Source organism: Jatropha curcas, chromosome 1 (genome assembly GCF_041381405.1).
Source record: "Jatropha curcas cultivar XTBG-Jc1 chromosome 1, XTBG_Jcur_1.0, whole genome shotgun sequence".
Lineage (NCBI taxonomy): Eukaryota > Viridiplantae > Streptophyta > Magnoliopsida > Malpighiales > Euphorbiaceae > Jatropha > Jatropha curcas.
Window position 1 is genome coordinate 1,844,878 of NC_143151.1, and position 13,381 is coordinate 1,858,258.

Consider the following 13,381-nt stretch of genomic DNA (forward strand, 5'->3'; position numbering starts at 1 on the left):
GCATTGGCGTTTTAGTTTCCAGCAGAAGAAGTCAATAACAGATATTTTATTCTCCTAGTTTTTAGCATTATTTTTCTCAGTTAGTTTTTATCTCCTGATATGCAGTAACAATAAAGTAGATAGGTTTGTTATTTTATTATGTATAAATTCACAGTTTGAGCTGAATAATATTTATCTGTCTTCTTTCTCCTTCACACTCTTCTTTAAACATCACTTTTTAGTAGATATATTTCTTTCTTTTCCTTTCAAACACTATCAGTGGTATCAGAGCCACAGTTGATCTTATAGGACCCAACCCAAAAAAAAAAAAATATAAAAATAAAAACCCGTTTAACCTAAAAAACAAATGGCATCCAACCAGCCACCTTTAAACCCACCTGTTACCTTCATTGGTGAGAATTATCACATTTGGTCAGTGAAGATGCAAGCCTTTTTGGAAGCCTATGACCTCTGGGAGACTGTAACTGAAGATAGACCGATTCCTCCTCTACCAGCAAATCCTACCTTGGCACAAATCAAGTACGATTCCTCCTCTACCAGCAAATCCTACCTTGGCACAAATCAAGTTTAATAGTGATGAAAAAGCAAAGAAATCCAAGGCCAAGTCACTTATTCAGAATTCTGTGGCAGATAGTGTGTTCTATAGAATCATGGCTTGTAAGACAGCAAAAGAGGCTTGGAATAGATTGAAAGAAGAATATCAAGGCAGTGACAGAACACGCCAAATGCAAGTGTTGAACTTGAAAAGAGAATTTGAGTCTCTGCATATGGAAGAGGATGAAACAATTAGTAAATATACTAATCGAATCTCCTTAATTGTCAATAACATTAGACTACTTAGTGAAGATTTTGCAGACACAAGAATTGTGGAGAAAGTTCTTGTTACTCTTCCTGAGAGGTTTGAATCCAAAATTTCCTCTCTTGAAGAGTCCAAGGACCTGAGTACAATCTCATTGGGTGAGCTAATGAGTGCTTTTCAAGCACAAGAACAAAGGAGGACTATGGAACAAGAAAGGTTCACTGAAGGAGCCTTTTCTGTCCAGAAGCAATATTCTGGTAACGGAAAGCAACAATTTAACCAAAGAAATAAGAACAAGTTTAACGAGGGGAATGGTAAGCAAAAACCATTTCCTGTCTGCAAACACCGTAAAAAAACAACACATCTCGAAAAATACTGTTGGTGGAGGGCTGATGCTGTATGTGGTACTTGTAAACAAATGGGGCACATATCCAAGGTCTGCAAATTTAAAAAACCCTCTAAATCTTCACAAGCACAACTGGCAGAAATTGATGATGCATAAGAGGAGCAGCTTTTTGTCGTTTCTTGTTTTTCAACAAATGACTCTTCTGACTCTTGATAGTGCTTGTACACATCACCTGTGTAATGATGCTGGGATGTTCAAATTCCTTGATGACACTTATAAAACCAGAGTAAAAGTGGGAAATGGAGAGCTTGTACAAGCCAAAGGCAGAGGTATAGTGGTTGTTTCAACTTTTTCAATATCATAGAGCTTATAACATTAAATGTACATGATTGCTTGTAATTTTTGTATTAATTTTCTTTTGTCAGTCTTACAGCTGTAATTCTTTTCAAGGGATTTCCACCTTAGAAAAAGAAAAAAGCTTTTGAGGTAAAAGATCTGTAAAAAAAAAAAAAAAAACGGCACTTTTTTTGTAAACTAGTGGTGGGATTCCCATTGGGATTTTTAAAATTACAGTTTTTTTTTTTTTTTTCCCTTGTTTATTAATGAAAATTCACTGTATCTTGGAAGAACAATCACACGTCACATGTTACAGTCTGGCTCTTTTGGATTTGTTAATGAAAATTCTCTCTCTGCGTTAAGTGTTATATTTTTGGCTTTCTTGAACTAAAGAGAACATGAACTTTTTATCTAATTTTATAGGTTTACTGTGGAGTTGTGGCTCATTTTTTGTGGAAGAATTTTCTGTTTATGAAAACACTCCGACAATGACAAGGATATGAATTCTGGGACGAGGGTATGACGATCTAGTGCAATTCTTTTTATATTTTTTGTAACTTGTACATGAGAATTTATACAAATCGGAGTTTAACTTTCATTTTTTGAATATATGGAAAAAAAATAGGAGATTGTATAGACAAATTAATTTAAAATAAAAAAGGAAATTATGTCTATAGAGTATGGACACTTCCGATTCACTTGAAGTTCTTGATTCGTTTCGGTGTTTTCCACTAACATTAATGTGTTCTGAAATCCAATTATATTTTGTATCATTACCAACAATGCATTAAATAGTATTTTGGTCAATTATGGTAATAATAATATTTGTTTGTTTAAAAAAAATTTAAGTGAAATATAGAATGAATAATTCTAGTGATAAATAATGCTCAATTTCCTCCCAAAATCTAATAAAAAATTAAATTTTTAGATCGATTTTTAAAAGAAGCTCTAATTAGAAGATTAAGCAATAATCAATTAAAATTTCATAATTGAAAAATTTTTATTAAAATTGATCCAAGAGTTCAATTTTAAATATATTATTTATTGCAATCAAATTTAAGGGCAACTGCCCGATAATTCTATTTCTATGTTTAAAGCGTGGTTTCATCATATTCTGGTCGATGGCTGTTAATAGGTGGGATGATAGATAAGTTACGCTTAATCACACGAGTACCCACTCTTAAAGTTCTCTAGTGGATTACATTATAATTAGCAATTTGGGGGTCCCTTCTCTCTGGAGATTTGATCAAACGAGGATGATTTATAATCGAGGTTGTCAGATTCTCAGACACATCATTTAATTATGCATGGACCATAGCTCCTGGATTCAAGACAAGACTCACATGCTTGCTCTCTCTCCCCATCTCCTTCGTATTTCCATTTCTCTTTTCTTTTTTCCATTTAAACATGAAGTAAGAACTATGTCAAGAGGATTCTGATCTAATAACTCAATAAACTTAAATTATGTCTTATCCATTTTCATCCATGATTCTCATATTTCATTTCTGTTCTATTACAGTTTATAGTCATTAGCCACCTTTCTATTTTGCTATTACAAAAATTACAGCACAAAAAGCACTCTCATTGAAAATTATAAATTTAATTAGGCATACATACATATTTATTTATTTATTTGCAAATTTACACAAATTATCCCAATTCTTATGTCTCCACATAACATGTCAATAAGTAAGAAAAACCATATTATGATAAGCTTTAATTTTGAAAACTTCCAATAGCCTTAAACCCCTCTTCTGTAAACTAAAATTAGAGTAAAAAAAAAAGAAGGAAGAAAGGTTATAATTTATTATGTCAAATAATTTGTCATTTTGCCTGGCAAATTTCAAATTTCAACTTTCAATAAATAATTATTTATTATATGGTTTATTCATTTAAACAATTAAAATTATTATAAATTTTAAAAAAATAAAACACACATGCTTGAGACAGTACCAAGCATAAAGAGAAGAATAGTTACGGATAAATATTCAATATTACACTGGAAATTATAACAATAACAGAAGAATTACAAGCTGCAAAGACATCTCTGATATGCCTTACTTATTATTAGACAAAAACTGACATTAATCATGCATATATTTGCTATAAACAAACAGAGGAATACATATGCTGATACCCTTTATAATTGAACTTCTGTTCTGCATTATCAATCTTCTATACAGATGCGGCGCACATGCGCAATTTTATCCAAATTCTCATTTTGTTTATCTTTCAGAGTTGATGATAACATTGGCACTTTTATTAGTTTTACTTCTCGGAGGGTGTCAATGCATCGCAGCGCATCAGGAAGCATCTTCAAATTTATGCAGCGTCTAATCTCCAGGTGTTTCAGACTAGGCATTGCTCCTTTCTCCATATTCCATTCCTCCAATAGCTCCAGCTCCCACAGCTTGAGGACTTCAAGCTTTGGAAATCCTCCATCTTTGCAAAGCATTTTCTTTCCTGAAAATGATCTGGAAAACAATCTCACAATCCTAAGCTTGGGAAGCTTGTCCAGTGACTGCATTGGATCGTCGATCAGTCCAGAAGCAGACAAGGTGAGTTCAGTGAGGCTTTGGGGAAACTTAGATATAAGATCTTGATTCTTTAGCTTTCCGACCAAATATACATCAGAAAGCTCCACATTGCCTGACAAAGAAGTCAAAGGAAGATCCCATGGCTGACCTGATTCATCAAATGACTTCAACCTCAGAGATTGAAGGTGTTTTAGATTCACAACCCAATCTGCTATATTAAACAGTTGCAAGGACATGACTGCTTTTTGAGATGGGACTGATATTTTGCATTTCAGAGCCAATTTTCTGATGCTTAACAAACTGTCTAGGCCATCTTTTACTGGACTATTCTCATCAATGAATACACCCCAAAATGTTTGAAGGTCCATTAGAGAGTTGGGTTCTTGTGGAGGGAAAAATGTGCTGCAGAAACTCTCATCTAAGAATAAATGCCTTAGTTTTTGCATCTTCCAGATAGTTGTGGGGAGAGTATTGATTCAAGTGCGCTTCAAATCAAGCGTTTGAAGGTTCAGCAATTTGTCAATGAACATGGGAAGCATTTCTAGGTAAGTTGATCTCAATCCTAGGTATCTCAAGTGAAAGAGCTGACCTACGGCCTTGGGCAATTTTGGCTTGTAAACATTTTCAAGATCCAGCACCCATAGGAAATGGAAGCAATTGCTAGAGATGCATCGATCAAGAAAGTTCCCTATATCTTGTCCTGCTCTACTTCCTTCTCGAGTATCAAATGATATAAAAGTGACAGTATCTCTATAACAAGAGTTAAGGGTAGCGGTATTATTACCATGAATGTGCTCAAAGATGGAATCTTTCTGATCAAGATGGTCAGCAACCCGACGTATCGCACAATCGTTTTCATTGTGACCTCGGAGAAAATTAGCTTCCTTGGCTTTTGCAAACCAGTGTACTCGCAGGGCTTCTGGTTGGGAACATGTCTTAACCTTTCCATTGGGTTTCCTCTCTGTCACTTGAACCATATTATAACTGATCAACTCTCTCAAACACGCCTCTGCAGCATCTTCAGGGGAATTGTCATCATTCTTTTGGCGCCCCAAACCCTCAGCAACCCACAAGGCCATCAATCTTCTTGCAGGAACCTTATAACCCACAGGAAATAATCCAAAATAAAAGAGACATCGCCTCAAATACAAAGCCAAATATTTGTTGATCTCTTCCAAGACTGTTGACCAAGGTTCTTCATCTTTATTTAGTTGGTCAAGCACCCTTGACCATTCCTCTAGAGTTGCATCTCTCTGTGATAGCAGTTCTGCTAATTTCACAATCACCTTCGGCAACCCCCCACATTTTCTTAAAATATGTTTTTTCAGATTTTGCTCTAGCTCTGGAGGGATCTTTATCTTCAAAGCATGTCTGAACAATTCCCAGCTCTCAACATTGCTTCGCAGATGCAGTCTGTAAGCAGAGTTGGTCTCGGTGACTGGCGGAGCTTTTGATAACCTATCAACAAGGAAAATTATTCTTGTGCCATTAGATATGTCTCTGAATGCCGTTCCCATTTCTCGCCAAAATTTACTTGCGGTCGAGCCATCAACAACGATGAGACACTTCTTATCCAATAATAAATCATTAACCATCTCCCTCAGCCTATTTGTGTAGCTTTAATTTCTGACACGTTTTGGACATTCTTTATTATGAAGGCTCAAAATCTCTTCCATGATAGCGTAATCACTTGATCTAGCAACCCAGTTCCGGTGAGGGAAATTATCTAAAATAACCTGGCTGCCACAGTTCAACTTTGCAAGGTTTGTCTTCCCAGTGCCTTTAACACCCACAATTGAAATGGTGAGGCAGCGAGGATCATCTTTGAGCAGTTGTTTTATAACTGCATCAACATCCTCTTCAAAGCTAACCATATCAATATCAAGTTGCTGAGGAGTAGCAGTAGGAGGAGTTATGCTTGGATATCGGTCCCTGTGCCATGTTCTTTGATGAATGGCTTCATATCTTCGTTCTGAAATATCAGAGACTTTAACTTGGATTCGAGCCATCTGTTGGACAAGATTATGTTGGGAAATGAATTTATGGGGGGACCAGACTAAGCTTTTGGTATTACCTTTCTCATTTTTGGTCAAGAAGAGCCCAACAACATTCTGGGTGGAGCGACAAACATCGCAAAGTTCTTCCGTCCATGCCATTCCCCTTTCGCTCAGTGTTTCTCGTGATTCAAGATCTTTTAGAAAGACCTTCAAGGACTTGAATTCATCTCTTAATCACCTGGCTTGCTTTCTAACTGCAGGCCTGAGCTGTCTCTTAGTAGCTAAGGCTTCAAACTTAGAAATTACAGGCGAAACGATCGTCGTGCCTATTTCCAAATCATATGGGCTAAAGGTATTATGCCAAAAACCAGAATGGAAAACATGCTGAATATTCTGGAAATATTAACTTTGATCAGTTCCAATTTTTTGTAGAATCTATAAGATTCTGTCAAGTCGATGAGTGCCAAAACATAAAAGAACTGTCTTGGAAGATCGACAAGGCTCATAATACAGCGAATAATAGCTTCTCTGCTCCTCCTTTGGGCTGATCTGATTATCAACTCATCAATCAAATCTTCAATGTCATACATAATCTCGTTTAATGCATATGGGGACAACACAGTATTCGACAAATCAGCATATCTCGCAACTGGGCTTCGATCCATTGGAAATGATCTTCAAATCCAAGCAATGAATCAGACTCTTGAACAAGAAGATTCAAAATTTTTCCTAAAACAGACAAAACGGTTGGACTTGCCATGCCTCGGTTAGTTGTTCTGGGAAAGGAAAGCATGTTGCAGAAGAGAGAAGTGAAGGGACGAGCCGAAGAGGAGTAAAGTACGGAGTTTTTTTTCTTTATTTCGAAGGAGCGGTCAAGTAAGGTGTTGGGTTAGGGACAGTACTATTTAGGAGCTTTTAGTCTGTAAAGAGAAATTTTATGAATTGCTTTTATTATACAAAGTTGGGCATGGTGATGAAACTTTGTCTTCGTTGAATTGAAGTCTTCGTTTTCTTCTACACTGTTAATTTCTAAGTCATTGGATAATTAGCATCTCACATAGCCTTTTTTTTCGCCTTCTTCATCTTAAATAAGTGATAGGCATGATTAAACCGTTTCTTCTTTCACTGGCATTGCTTGCACAAAAAAGAGAAGGGATAAGAGATATATTGTTTTAGGTGATTTCAGATGCTGTTATAAGTGTTTTAGCTGTTCGAAATTATATTACTACATCCGTCTGATCTATCCGTTTATATTTGAGATATGAGATGAGCATGTGCCGAAAGTTTGGCTTTATTCACTTTGAAGTCTTCTTTTTCTTCTATAACAAATTTCTAAGAAACCACTTGCAATTTTCTCTATAATTGGATTACCACTAAGAAACAAGAGGTCTCGAGTTCGACCTCTGAATATAGAATCTCTTTAAACATCCGAGAGAGAGCGTTTTGCCTCTTTTTGTAGTTTTATGTGGCCCAAATCTGAATTAGTACTGATTTCGAACACCAAATAGTTAAAAAAATAATAATAATAAAGGTGCATAGACAAGGTTAAAAAACAATATATGTAGAGACTCCATCAAAGTCTTTCTAACAATTGGAATCCACTATGTTGTATATTAATAAAGCAATTCTTTTCCTTTTTTTTTGGGAATAAAGTAATTCTTAAAGCGATTTGGAGGTGAACTTAGGGGAATAAAAAATGAGGTATTGCTATTTATATGCTTTTTACAAAATTGGTATTTTAAATGTTTTTGCAAAAAATAACAAAGGGTCACTATCAAAATATTTCAAAATTTTTAATTTAAAGAATTAGCTCAATTAATTAATAGATGGATTTACTTTCCGTCTTATTAATCTGGGTTCAACTTTTGGAACCAAAAACTAAATGAATATTTTTTTTTTATTTAGGATTCTCTTAATCTCGATATGGATAAATTTGCTCTCCCTTGCCCTTTGTTTGTACAAAATGGTGTAGAACAGAAAAAGAAAGTGAAATTCAATATTTTTAAAAATTTTTACACTGAAAATTCTATATCAAAATATTTTTTGATACCTTGCCCTCGAAGGCAAAAGGCTGACCCTGAAGAGTTTGCATTATTGAATTCATGACTTAAGTCATGGTGATTAACCCTGCAAATGTGAGTTGCCGTTCGGGTTAAATACAGAACATAGCTGGAGTTAATAAAAAGACAAAAAAAAGTGTTTCAGTTAGAAGACTTGAATTCCAAACACTTTAATAAGAATCTTCTTGGCATTTGAGCTTAAGTACTCTCTAGAGTTGAAGTTCTTTTCTGGATTATCAATCTTCTATGCAGATATGGCGAACATGCGTGATTTTATTCAAATCTTCATTTTGTTTATCTTTCAGGCTTGATGATAACACTGGCATTTTTGTTAGTTTTACTTCTCTGAGGGTTTTAATGCATCGCAGTGCATTTGGAAGCATCTTTAAATTTTTGCAGGATCTAATCTCCAAGTTTTTCAGATTAGACAATGCTCGTTCCTCCATATTCCATTCCTCTAATAGCTCTAGCTCCCAGAGCTTGAGGACTTCAAGTTTGGGAAATCCTCCATACTTGCAAAGCATTTTCTTTCCTAAAAACGATCTGGAAAACAATCTCACAATCCTAAGCTTAGGAAGCTTGTCCAGTGTCTGCATTGGATCGTCGATCAGTCCAGAAGCAGACAAGGTGAGTTCAGTGAGGCTTGGGGAAACTTAGATATAAGATCTTGATTCTTTAGCTTTCCGACCAAATATATATCAGAAAGCTCCACATTGCCTGACAAAGACTGCAAATGTAGATCCCATGGCTGACCTGATTCATCAAATGACTTCAACCTTAGATATTGATGGTGTTTTAGATTGAGAACCCAATTCGCCACATTACTCAGTTGTGCGGACAGCGCCAATTTTTGAGATGGGGCTGATATTTTGCATTTCAATGCCAAGTTTCTGATGTTTAACAAACTGTCTAGGCCATCTTTTACTGGACTATTCTCATCAATGAATACACCCCAAAATGTTTGAAGGTCCATGAGAGAGTTGTGTTCTTGTGGAGGGAAAAATGTGCTGCAGAAACTCTCATCTAAGAATAAATGTCTTAGTTTTGGCATCTTCCAGATAGTAACGGGGAGAGTATTATGCAAGTGCGCTTCCAATCAAGCGTTTGAAGGTTCAGCAATTTGTCTTGTATTTTGTATTTTGTATTCTCATCAAGGTTTGTCCTGCCATGTATGGGTTAGTTGTTCTGGGGAAGGAAAGTATGTTGCAGAAGAGAGAAGTGAAGGGAAGAGGAGTAAAGTTTGGAGATTTTTTTTTTTTTTTCTCTTCATTTCGGAGGAGCGGTCAAGTAAGGTGACATGTGTAGAGACAGTAATTATTAGGACCTTTTAGTCTCTGAGGAGATATTTGGGCATGGTGATCAAACATTGGCTTTGTTGACTGGAAGTCTTTCGTTTTCTTCTACACTGGTAATTTCTAAGTTATTGGCTTTTCAGTATTTTTTTTTTTCTTTTTACAACACTCTTCTGTAAACTAAAATTAGAGTAACAAAAAAAAAAAAAAAATGAAATGTTCTAATTTATTATGTCAAATAATTTGTCATTTTGCCTGGGAAATTTCAAATTTCAACTTTCAATAAATAATTATTTATTATTTGGTTATTCATTTAAACAATTAAAATTATTATAAATTTTAAAAAAATAACACACATGCTTGAGACAGTACCAAGCATAAAGAGAAGAATAATTATGGATAAATATTCAATATTACACTAGAAATTACAACAATAACAGAAGAATTGCAAGCTGCAAAGACATCTCTGATATGCCTTACTTGTTATTAGACAAAAACTGACATTAATCATGCATATATTTGCTAGAAACAAACAGAGGAATACATATGCTGATACCCTTTATACTTGAACTTCTGTTCTGCATTATCAATCTTCCATGCAGCGGAGGCGCACATGCGCAATTTTATTCAAATCTTCATTTTGTTTATCTTTCAGGCTTGATGATAACACTGGCATTTTTGTTAGTTTTACTTGTCTGAGGGTTTTAATGCATCGCAGTGCATTTGGAAGCATCTTTAAATTTTTGCAGGATCTAATCTCCAAGTTTTTCAGATTAGGCAATGCTCCTTCCTCCATATTCCATTCCTCTAACAGCTCTAGCTCCCAGAGCTTGAGGACTTCAAGCTTTGGAAATCCTCCATCTTTGCAAAGCATTTTCTTTCCTAAAAATGATCTGGAAAACAATCTCACAATCCTAAGCTTGGGAAGCTTGTCCAGTGTCTGCATTGGATCGTCGATCAGTCCAGAAGCAGACAAGGTGAGTTCAGTGAGGCTTTGGGGAAACTTAGATATAAGATCTTGATTCTTTAGCTTTCCGACCAAATATATATCAGAAAGCTCCACATTGCCTGACAAAGACTGCAAATGTACATCCCATGGCCGACCTGATTCATCAAATGACTTCAACCTCAGAGATTGAAGGTGTTTTAGATTCACAACCCAATCTGCTATATTAAACAGCTGCAAGGACATGGCTGCTTTTTGAGATGGGTCTGATATTTTGCATTTCAGTGCCAATTTTCTGATGCTTAACAAACTGTCTAGGCCATCTTTTACTGGACTATTCTCATCAATGAATACACCCCAAAATGTTTGAAGTTCCAGTAAAGAGCTGTGTTCTTGTTGAGGGGTAAATGTGCTGCAGAAACTCTCATCTAAGAATAAATGCCTTAGTTTTTGCATCTTCCAGATAGTAATGGGGAGAGTATTGATGCAAGTGCGCTTCAAATCAAGCGTTTGAAGGTTCAGCAATTTGTCAATGAACATGGGAAGCATTTCAAGGTAAGTTGATCTCAATCCTAGGTATCTCAAGTGAAAGAGCTGACCTACTGCCTTGGGCAATTTTGGCTTGTAAACTTTCTCAAGATCCAGCACCCATAGGAAATGGAAGCAATTGCTAGAGATGCATCGATCAAGAAAGTTCCCTATGTCTTGTCCTGCTCTACTTTCTTCTCGAGTATCAAATGATATAAAAGTGACAGTATCTCTATAACAAGAGTTAAAGGAAGTGGCGTTCTTACCATGAATGTGCTCAAAGATGGGATCTTTCTGATCAAGATGGTCAGCAACCCGACGTATCGCACAATCGTTTTCATTGTGACCTCGGAGAAAATTAGCTTCCTTGGCTTTTGCAAACCAGTGTACTCGCAGGGCTTCTGGTAGGGAACACGTCTTCACCTTCCCATTGGGTTTCCTCTCTGTCACTTGAAGCATATTATAACTGATCAACTCTCTCAAACACGCCTCTGCAGCATCTTCAGGGGAATTGTCATCATTCTTTTGGCGCCCCAAACCCTCAGCAACCCACAATGCTATCAATCTTCTTGCAGGAACCTTATAACCCACAGGAAATAATCCAAAATAAAAGAGACATCGCCTCAAATACAAAGGCAAATATTTGTTGATCTCTTCCAAGACTGTTGACCAAGGTTCTCCATCTTGATTTAGTTGGTCAAGTGCCGTTGACCATTCCTCTAGAGTTGCTTCTCTATGTGACAGTAATTCTGCTAATTTCACAATCACCTTAGGCAACCCCCCACATTTTCTTAAAATATGTTTTTTCAGATTTTGCTCCAGCTCTGGAGGGATCTTTATCTTCAAAGCATGTGTGAACAATGCCCAGCTCTCATCATTGCTTCGCAGATGCAGTCTGTAAGCAGAGTTGGTCTCGGTGACTGGTGGAGCTTCTGATAAACTATCAACAAGGAAAATTATTCTTGTGCCATTAGACATGTCTCTGAATGCTGTTCCCATTACTCGCCAAAATTCACTTGCGTTCGAGCCATCAACAACGATGAGACACTTCTTATCCAATAATAAATGATTAACCATCTCCTTCAGCCTGTCTGTGTAGTTTTCATTTCCGACAGGTTTTGGACATTCTTTATTATGAAGGCTCAAAATCTCTTCCATGATCTCATAATAACTTGATCCAGCAACCCAGTTCCGGTGAGGGAAATTGTCTAAAATAATCTGGCTTTCATATATGAACTTCACAAGCCTTGTCTTGCCAATGCCTTTAACACCCACAATTGAAATGGTGAGGCAGCGAGGATCATCTTTGAGCAGTTGTTTTATAACTGCATCAACATCCTCTTCAAAGCTAACCATATCAATATCAAGTTGCTCAGGAGTAGCAGGAGGAGTTATGCTTGGATATCCGTCCCAGAACCATGTTGTTTGATCAATGGCTTCATGTCTTCGTTCTGAAATATCAGAGACTATAACTTGGATTCGAGCCATCTGTTGGGCAATATTACGTTGAGAAATGAAATTACGGGGAGACCAAAATAAGCTTCTGGGATTACGTTTCTCATTTTTAGTCAAGAAGAGCCCAACAACATTCTCAGTGGAACGACAAACATCGCAAAGTTCTTCCGTCCATGCCATTCCCCTTTCACTCAGTGTTTCTCGTGATTCCAGATCTTTTAGAAAGACCATCAAGGACTTGAATTCATCTCTTAACCACCTGGCTTGCTTTCTAACTGCAGGCCTGAGCTGTCTCTTGGTAGCTAAGGCTTCAAACTTAGAAATTACAGGCGAAACAATCGTCGTGCCTATTTCCAAATCATATGGGCTAAAGGTATCATGCCAAGAACCAGAAAGGAAAAAGAAGCTGAATATTCTGGAAATATTAACTTTGATCAGTTCCAATTTTTTGTAGAATCTATAAGAATCTGTCAAATCGATGAGTGCCAAAACATAAAAGAACTGTCTTGGAAGATCAACAAGGCTCAAAATGCAGCGAATAATAGCTTCTCTGCTCCTCCTTTGGGCTGATCTGATTATCAACTCATCAATGAAATCTTCAATGTCATACATAATCTCGATTAATGCATCTTGGGACGGCACGTTCTCCGACCAATCAGCATATTCTCGCAACTGGGCTTCGATCCATTGGAATTGATCTTCAAATCCAAGCAATGAATCAGACTCTTGAACAAGAAGATTCAAAATTTTTCCTAAAACAGACAAAACGGTTTGTCTTGCCATGTCTGGGTTAGTTGTTCTGGGAAAGGAAAGGATGTTGCAGAAGAGAGAAGTGAAGGGACGAGCCGAACAGGAGTAAAGTATGGATTTTTTTTCTTTATTTCGAAGGAGCGGTCAAGTAAGGAATTGGGTTAGGGACAGTAGTTGCTATAAGTGTTCTAGCTGTTCGAAATTATATGACTACATCCGTCTGATCCATCCGTTCATATTAGCAATCAGTTGAGAAATAATTTATGTTTAATAACATTTTGATAATGGTTGTTTTTGAAATGTAAAATGACAGTTGATTGTATAATTATTTTTAT

General features: G+C 36.4%; 1 protein-coding gene and 1 pseudogene across 1 annotated transcript; both read right to left on the minus strand.

The window, feature by feature from the left end:
• Positions 1-3,455: 3,455 nt before the first annotated feature.
• Positions 3,456-7,209, minus strand: LOC149498770 (putative disease resistance RPP13-like protein 3; annotated as a pseudogene).
• A 2,536-nt stretch (positions 7,210-9,745) lies between these two features.
• On the minus strand, positions 9,746-13,265 carry LOC149498771 (putative disease resistance protein At1g59780). The gene has a single exon (XM_089724674.1). It carries the CDS (start codon positions 13,077-13,079, stop codon positions 9,954-9,956), a length of 3,126 nt encoding a protein of 1,041 aa, XP_089580800.1. The 5' UTR covers positions 13,080-13,265; the 3' UTR covers positions 9,746-9,953.
• Between the last annotated feature and the right edge of the window lie 116 nt (positions 13,266-13,381).